The 8,329-nt window shown below is 37.6% G+C and overlaps 1 protein-coding gene across 1 annotated transcript; it reads left to right on the top strand.

Annotated features, from left to right (window-relative positions):
• The first annotated feature begins 309 nt into the window (after window positions 1–309).
• Window positions 310–1,593, top strand: LOC120433529 (protein FAM133-like). Its single transcript, XM_039599810.1, has 4 exons — window positions 310–405; window positions 988–1,134; window positions 1,248–1,454; window positions 1,550–1,593. Exons 1-4 carry the CDS (start codon window positions 342–344, stop codon window positions 1,591–1,593), a joined length of 462 nt encoding a protein of 153 aa, XP_039455744.1. The 5' UTR covers window positions 310–341.
• Window positions 1,594–8,329: the final 6,736 nt, after the last annotated feature.

Consider the following 8,329-nt stretch of genomic DNA (forward strand, 5'->3'; position numbering starts at 1 on the left):
GTCTCCGTTGTTCACCCTTTTCTTCAGTTCCATTTTCTGCTGGCAGACTTTGTATTTTATTTTTCTTTTAAGTAGCTTTTTCCTCTGAAGATATTTTATAAGTTTCAGTGGGCCTCTTTTCGAAATCTCCTCGTTAATTAGTTTTTTCAGTCGTGTGAGACTTCCCATTTTTTAGCCAGTTTGTTGTTAAGCCAACAGAGGAAGCCGCGCTTTTGGTGCTTCCTGCTTCCTACATGACCAATAGGAGACCGCGATGCTGTGACCTCTCACCTGTAGGTCATAATCAAGCTGCAGTCATGGCTTCCTGTGTTAACACGACAAACCCAGACCGATCTACCGGTATGCGAACCCGGGGGAAAAGGGGGAATAATAACGTAGGCAAGATGGATGTTTGTGTTACCAGTGGTGAGTATTTTTTTTTTTTTTTTTTTTTTTTTTACCTCATTGTATTACCGTATTTCATTGTAAACACCCACCGCCTATTAGCAGGTAGCTTTTCGCTAGCTGCTATTAGGCGCTTAGCTTAGCTTTTAGCTACATTTCAGATTTAGATATCGGCAAAAACACAGTTCAGTTTATTTTATTAGTTGTTTCTTGTGGCTCGAGAATTAAATGAGGATTGTCGCCTTTGGTGTTACTCTGGGCTGTAACTTAAAATTGTGCTTTCTGGAATTTAGTTTGTCAGGCCTTCTCCAGCTATTTTGCTGCATGTCTATACAATATAAATTCACAATAAATGCTCTACATTGTACAATCTAATGCACTATGTTTGAAATACGTTAATATATAATTATAGTCAAATTGGCCAGTTTGTAAATACATAACTAAATATTGTTTGTAATGTTACCATTGTAGGCTATCAATCACTGTAATGCTTTTACTGTTAATTAAATTCTACAAAGTGTACATTAATATTATTAATATTATTGAATTTGTTTTATTAATTTTATTTATAGCCAAGTCTCATTTTGTTTTAATTTTCTCTAGGTGTGACTGTTGCCCCAACTGCACAGCTGGCAGACAGACGAAAATCACAAGAGTTGGAGATCTGTAAGATGAGGCTAGAGTGGCAAAAGGATAAGACTGATGAGCTCACCAAAGAAAGAGACTATCTAAAGGAGCAATTAGCAGCATGTAAGTCCACTCTTAAAAACATTATATAGCTTGTCACATACTTCCTCTGCTTGAGCACTTACATAAGCATTCTGTTGAGTAATTTTGTGTTGTCTTTTTAACTGTTTTACTAGCTCTCTCAAAGGAACCCACAAGTTCTGTCCAGGATTCCAGTGAGGTATTGGGCATATCTTCACTGTCCTCTGATGGGTCTTTTGATGAGAGTTCTGACTCCTCCATGAGCACAACTGCATCAGATGAAGATAGGAAGAAGAGGAAGAAGGGCAAAGCAAAAAAGCACAAGAAGTCAAAGAAACGTGACCAAAAACAAAGAAAAAGAGGTAAAGTGATTAACTTAACAGTTTGATTTTGCATGTGGTGTGTTGCGTTACTACACTATTACATTCAATTAATGATTATGTTCTCTCAATTGCAGTCCAGAATCCTAAGCAAGTGGTCACCGGTATAACAAGATTTTGAGGCTGTTCAAAAGAGGAGGGACCATGTCTGCTGCCTTTAAACGTCTGGGAGTGGACGGAACACAATTGTGGCAACTGCTCCAATTGCTGAGCTATTCATTGTTGCACCTGAGAGGTATAAAGAATTAGAAAAAAACATGCAGGGACAGAAACTTTCATTGTTTGCTACACAGTGTGCTGCAGCAATCAGTGCAGATCCAGAAACAGAGGAAAATTCAAAGCGTATAAGTCTTCAGGGAAGTTGCTTCCTCTTAAAACAAAGAAAGATTAGATTTTTGTTGTTTTTTTACATGGTGAAATGTGGTGAGAGTCCACCATTGTTAACAGCTTAATAAAATACAAGTTATGTATTCTGTTTGATTGGTCAATTGTTTGTTAAAAAAATGACACACTTAATTTTTGGTTTGTATGTGTTTTATTATTATTTTACTTTTATAAATTCTGTAGTTTTATTTTAATGATCACATGTGATACACTTTATGTAAAGAGCTACAGGTCATATAGTTTGCATCCAGCCGTGTTCTGTATTACCTCAAATATTGGCTGATAGTTTATGACACTTTTATTTTTGTATCAACATTTGTGTGTCCAATCTGTAAGCATTGTTCTGATATTTCTGTGATTGGCATCTTAAAAATACAGTGCGTTCTGGATCTACCCTGTGTGTTGTCATTTTATTTTTGTTACAATGTATTTTAAAAACTTTCACATCTATAAATAGGTTGTAAGGTATATATGGTCCACACTTTAGATGGGCTCACTCAAGATACTTTACTAACAAGTAGCAAATGGTTTGTAACTTCCTAAATAAGTTTATTAAGGTATTTATGAGTATTTATAGATAATCTATCGAAAAAGAAGTTGGTCGATAGTGAGTTACAGCTTTGGCAGCCTTTAAGTGACAGTTATAAATGTATTGTAAGACATCTGTTAAGATATAGCAGCTGACTGATGTAACCCTGATATTCAGTGTTTATAAAACATCTAGTATGAAACTACTATGTGTAGTACATGTAGAGTTTATAGTATTATATGGGGTGTGTTAACCATCTACTTACCTTTTACCAATGATTTTGTATACCATTGAACATCCTGAAATGACTGGTTTGTAACTGATGCAGAGTAGTGTTTATAAATGATTAATTAATGAGTTTTAGAACATGAAAACATAATTAATAAAAAGTGTTGTACATTAGCTTATTCATCATGAATAAAGTGTTTAAAGCAGTGCTTGTAAACTATTAACTTATTATGAGAAATACTTTGTAGATGCTGTAGAGACATTTAAGTAAGCATTAACTGATGCTTAACAGATGATTAACTAATGCTTAATACTGTGCACTTATTATAAAGTGTTACCACAATGGGGTTATTATCAAGTATGCTTTTATGTAGTGGAGATGAGAGAACATGCAATAAAAGTGTTACGATCCTGGGGCATTTGACCCAGTGTTTTGAGTTTTAACATATTTTGATGTTTATGGTTTGTTTAAGTTCTTTAGGTGATCTAAGCTCATTTCTATTACGCCTAGGTTGCCGTTATAGTTCATTGTTACTTTGATTCCTCTTATGTCTTCACCCCTTCATGTGTTTCATGTGTGTCATGTTTGCGTGTCTTATGTTGTCAAGCTCATGCTGTCGTGTCCGCATCTCATTATGTTTCCTGTTTTATTTTGTTTAATTTCACTTCCCCTGTTGCTTCATTATGTTCATTCTAATCAGCTGTTTCCCCATGTGTTTCCACTTTCCCGATCACCTCCTCTGTGCATTTAGTCTTTGTGTTTCCATTTTTTCCTCATCTGATCATCTGTTATCCTGCCTTGTTTCCACGTCATGCCATGTTTCCAGGGTTTTGAATTCATGCCAGGACTTCATGTCAGGTTTCTATGTTCTTGTTCAAGTTCCATGGTTTTTTATGTTTTTTTATGTTTAGCCTTAGTTCACCCAGTTTAGGTTTAGTTTTCACCCTTGACCTTAGTTTGTAAATTCTATTCGTTTTGATAATAAATTGCGAAAACGTATACTTGCAGCGTATTTGTCTTCTCTCTCATGAAAAACCCTACAGGTCCTCAATCAGAGGCCTGGGAGCTTGAAGGTCTTGAAGGCAGTATCTTTGCTGTTTTTAGGACTGTGCTCTTCTGGACAGTTATCTTGGATGTTGTTCCTGGAATCTGCTGCAGCCACCACCATCTCTAAGCAGCATATCGGAGACATTGCAATCATGGATAGAACTTTATAATAATGTCACTCTATTAAAAATTAGTCAGGTACTAATAAGCAGTGTTGGGGAGTAATGGAATCCATGTACCGGCGTTACGTATTTAAAATACAAAATTTGAGTTACAGCATTCAATTACAATTACCGTTTTAAAAGGTGGTATCCAGAATACAGTTACTTTGTTGAAATAAATGGATTACACAGCAGGCTTTTCCTGTTTCATATGTTAGGCTGTCCCCTCTCTATTTTTGGTAATTCCACACCGGTGGAAACCCAAACAAAACACGCATTGAGAGCCTCTAACGCAGGGGTGCCCAATCCCAGTCCTCGAGAGCTACTGTCCTGCAGCTTTTAGATGCATCCCTACTCCAACACAGCTGAATCAAATAGTTGGATTACCAATTCGGCATGCCATCAAGTCTGGCAAAGGCCTGATAACGAGCCATTCATTTGATTCAGGTGTGCTGGAACAAGGACGCATCTAAAAGCTGCAGGGCAGTAGCTCTCGAGGACTGGGATTGGGCACCCCTGCTCTAACGCATGTGTCTTAATCTCGCGGCTCATGTCACCTCTACTTGCAGCAGCATAATGACATGAAGAAATATTTTTAAAAGTGATTGTTCAAAAAAATATTTAATATGAAGGCAATAGGCAGAGTGTTACAGGCATAGCACTAAAAACTGTAGCCTCATGGGCAGTGTAGCCCAGTTGTAAGTAAGCTATTAAGACTCAACTGTACAATGTGTTCATGTTTTCCTCCGAAACAATCAGTTCTGTTGAAGCAGCCTTTCAACGCCTCTCTCTGTCTCTCGCTAGCAAAGTTGAGCCAGACAACAAAAGTAAAGGTAGTTTTCGGCTATGAGCCCGACATGGAACCCGACGTATTAGCCAGAGGTCCCTGTACGGTTTTATGGCCTGTTTTATATACGCGTGGAATAGTTTTCCCTACAAAATCGCAGCAAAAAGTGCAGCTTTACCTAATATCCACCCTACTGTTACTCATTTTATATTAAGATTTAAAAATCTAGTTGGTATTGGTATGGTGAGTATCCTTCAGTAATAGTAATAAATCACACAGCAATAGTACATTCATGTAGTTGTAAAAAGCTTGATAATATATTAAGTACTCCAAAGTATTCAGAATACTTTACTCTCATTGAGTAACGTAACGGAATACGTTACAAAATACATTTGGGGTCATGTATTCTGTAATCTGTAGTGGAATACATTTTAAAAGTAAACTTCCCAACACTGCTAATAAGTCCCTAACTGGTCATTTATAAAGTGTTACTCATCCTTAGTCTGTCATTTATAAATAAAGATATAAATATTTATTCTTGATTAATAAGCTCATATATAACTTGTTCATGGTATCATTTATATAGTCCAAATAATCAAATATTTAGAAGCACATTTATATATAAAATGATTAATATATAAGTGCATTGTTTGAGAGTGTGTTAATAGAGGTTTTATAAATACTTATTTCATTTTGAAATTTATAGTTAGATAAGGCAATTACTAGTTAAGTGTTTTGTGTGACCTAATGTAAAGTGAAGGTCAGTGTTTCCATATAAAGCAATTGGTAATGAAAATGATAGTATCCCAGGACTTCAGTAAGTCTCAGTGTCTGGACATAGCCATAATTATAAATAACATATTATAAATGAATATAAATATAAATTTGAAATTTCTTTCATGAGAAAATGGCATAAGGTAAGTAATCTGAATGTTAGTGTTTATTGAATTGAACTAAAATTTCTTCTGTTTGTATGTAATGCAGTAGATTACCACATGGGTCCATTTACTGAGTTAAAGCAATTTACTGCAGCAGGGTTCATAGTCTTTTTATAGTATGTTGGCCTCACAGGTGTTATGCTTGAATATCTGCAACGTGATAACACATTTAACAGCATTTCTAAACCAGGGGTAAAACAGGGCATACATCAAAGGGTTTATACAAGACTTAAAATAAAAGATAAAGACCACAAAAGACGCTGCTGGATCATTGACAGCATTTTCATCAGTGAGAGAGTAGCAATAAAATGGACAGTAGCATGCAAGAAATACAACTACAAGAACCCCAAGAGTCCTGGCTGCTTTCAGCTCAGATTTGTTTGTTTGATTGAGTGAACGCTGAAGTGTGACAGCTGTAACATGAGAGCGCATGGCACGAGCCTGAGACACAGCCACCACAAATACTCTCATATACAGAACTATGATGACAGTAACTGGAAGAATAAAAAATAAAACAAGGTCAACAACAACAGCAATATTACTGCTGAAAAACACACACTCTCCATAGCAGGAATTATACCTGCCTGGTTCAATCACGACATTCTTGGTGTAAAGACTGCTGTAGAAAGTTGAATAAAACCAACACAGACAAACACTGAGTTTGATTTTTGCCACAGTCAGTCTGGTGGGGTAATGCAGAGGGGCACAAATAGCCACATAACGGTCAATCGATATAAGAACTATGTTCCCTATTGAAGCACAGGTAATGTTTACAGTCAGAAAAAAATAAACAGAACACATGAGATCACCAAGTACCCAGCAGGTCATCCTTCTAAGGATTTCTGCTGGCATCAGCAAGAGACCCATGAGAAAGTCTGAGACAGCAAGAGAGAGTAGGAGGATGTTGCTGGGTGTGTGAAGCTTCCTGAAATAAAACAAAAAAGAATATATTAGTAATTTTAAAATGTAAAGAGGTCCATTATTAAGACTCACTCCAGGTGTATAAAAATTAAATATTGTGGTTTAAATTGACCAAGAATGTGCCAAATTCATTTCAATTTAAATAATATATCATGGTGTTAAACTTTTTAAATGAAAATACAGTTTAAGTTTTAGAAACATTATCTGTGCCTGAAGTAGGAGACTGAGATGATCACAAGAAGGTTTAGAGTAGCAGTCAGCAGAGAGATGCAGGACAGCACAATGTTCAGGAGCACAGCTTTGGACCAGTGAAGTGTCGGCTTCCTGCAGGAAATGTTGAGGAGTTGTGGAAAACAGAGCTCAGCTTCTTTCTGTATCTCCATCATCAGACAACTACAACCACTGCAGCTGTCTGACCTGACCTCACTATTATACAGCAGATATATCTCTGCGTTTGATCTGTCTCCTCCTCTCATTCATGCTCTGTAGAATTCGCTCCTATTTCTCTCTGCACAACCTCTTGGACTGTCATACACCTAATTTATCTTGTTCAGCCTCTCTTTCCTTTGCTCTGCAAAATGATATCCCTCCTCTTTCTCTCTAGACAGAGAGAAGAATAGAAACCCTTTTCCCAACACTTGCGAGACAGGAAACCCATAGAGGGTGCACCTTCGGCCATTCTAACTTTAGTGTACACAGTTCCACGCTTTCTACAGTGTTGCCTCGAGAGCATGGCATTTTGCCCACAGAAAAAAACTTTGAGTGGCACTTTGTAAACAGTCACTGGTTAAACCTGTTATGGACCAAAAAGTTCTGATGTGGACTTCTACATGCTTAGCCAGTTCAATTCAAATCAGTTTTACTTATATAGTGCCAAATCAGTACAATAGTCTCCTCAAGGCACTTTGAATTGTAAGGTAAAGAGCTTACAATAATAGAGACAAACCCCAACAATCAAATGATCCTGTTGTGGAAGTTTTCATCTAATAAAGCCTGCAGACAAATGGTGAGCATTTGCTAAAGTCCTTTAATAAAGAACAAAAACCATGCTTTGTGAGAGAGCAGCCATCGCAGGGCAAATGACCAGCAGAGTCTCTGCTGATTCCAACACACCAACACAGCCCTGGGTTTAAATGCCTTCTACTAACAAAAGGCAATACACAGCTGTTTTTACAGCTTTGGTCTCCCCCAAATAAAGAGCTCACACGCACTTGTTACCTCTTACAGTGGTTGATCTCCTTGGCTCTTCCCCCATCCTCAAAGAGAAACAAAAGACTCGACTACCTGTGGAGTCCCCCCCAAAGGAAAAACATCCTTTTAACAGGAAGGAACCTATAGCAGAACCAAGCTCTGGGAGGGGTAGCTATCTGCCACAATCAGGTGAGGGGGGAAAGACATGACAAAAAACACACTGTGGAAGAGAGTGAGAAATAATAACTAATAACTGAATGCAATTGATAGGTTTGTAGCTTGAACCTATTCGCTGGAACGTTGAAGGCAGTGTGACCACACAGCAAGCAAGACACGAGTAGGCAACATTCCTTATGTTTCACGTGCACGGGAGAGAACTGGACAGGCGCCGTTCCTTCGCTTGACCCCAGTTGCTCTCATCCGCTCTCCCGTAACACTGCTCTTTTATTGTGGTTACATGAATATGCATAGGTTCATTAACATATGACATCTTATATAGGTATGCATGTGAACAAAGAATACCGTGTGTGTGTGTGTGTGTGTGTGTGTGTATCTGTGTATCCGTGTGTGGGGTCAAACTGTGACCCCAGGAAGACTCCCCAGAGCCGTCCATCTAAACAAAAGGCACTTAGACTAAAACAGATATAGATACGTTTATCCTACCATAAAG

Source organism: Oreochromis aureus, linkage group 16, assembly GCF_013358895.1.
Source record: "Oreochromis aureus strain Israel breed Guangdong linkage group 16, ZZ_aureus, whole genome shotgun sequence".
Classification (NCBI taxonomy): Eukaryota; Metazoa; Chordata; class Actinopteri; order Cichliformes; family Cichlidae; genus Oreochromis; species Oreochromis aureus.

Excerpts from the sequence above, each read along its gene's own strand:
- LOC120433529 (XM_039599810.1), top strand. The coding sequence starts at position 342 with ATGCGAACCCGGGGGAAAAGGGGGAATAATAACGTAGGCAAGATGGAT. Across the intron at positions 1,135-1,247 it reads AAAGGAGCAATTAGCAGCAT|CTCTCTCAAAGGAACCCACA; the intron begins GTAAGTCCACTC and ends CTGTTTTACTAG. Across the intron at positions 1,455-1,549 it reads CCAAAAACAAAGAAAAAGAG|TCCAGAATCCTAAGCAAGTG; the intron begins GTAAAGTGATTA and ends TCTCAATTGCAG.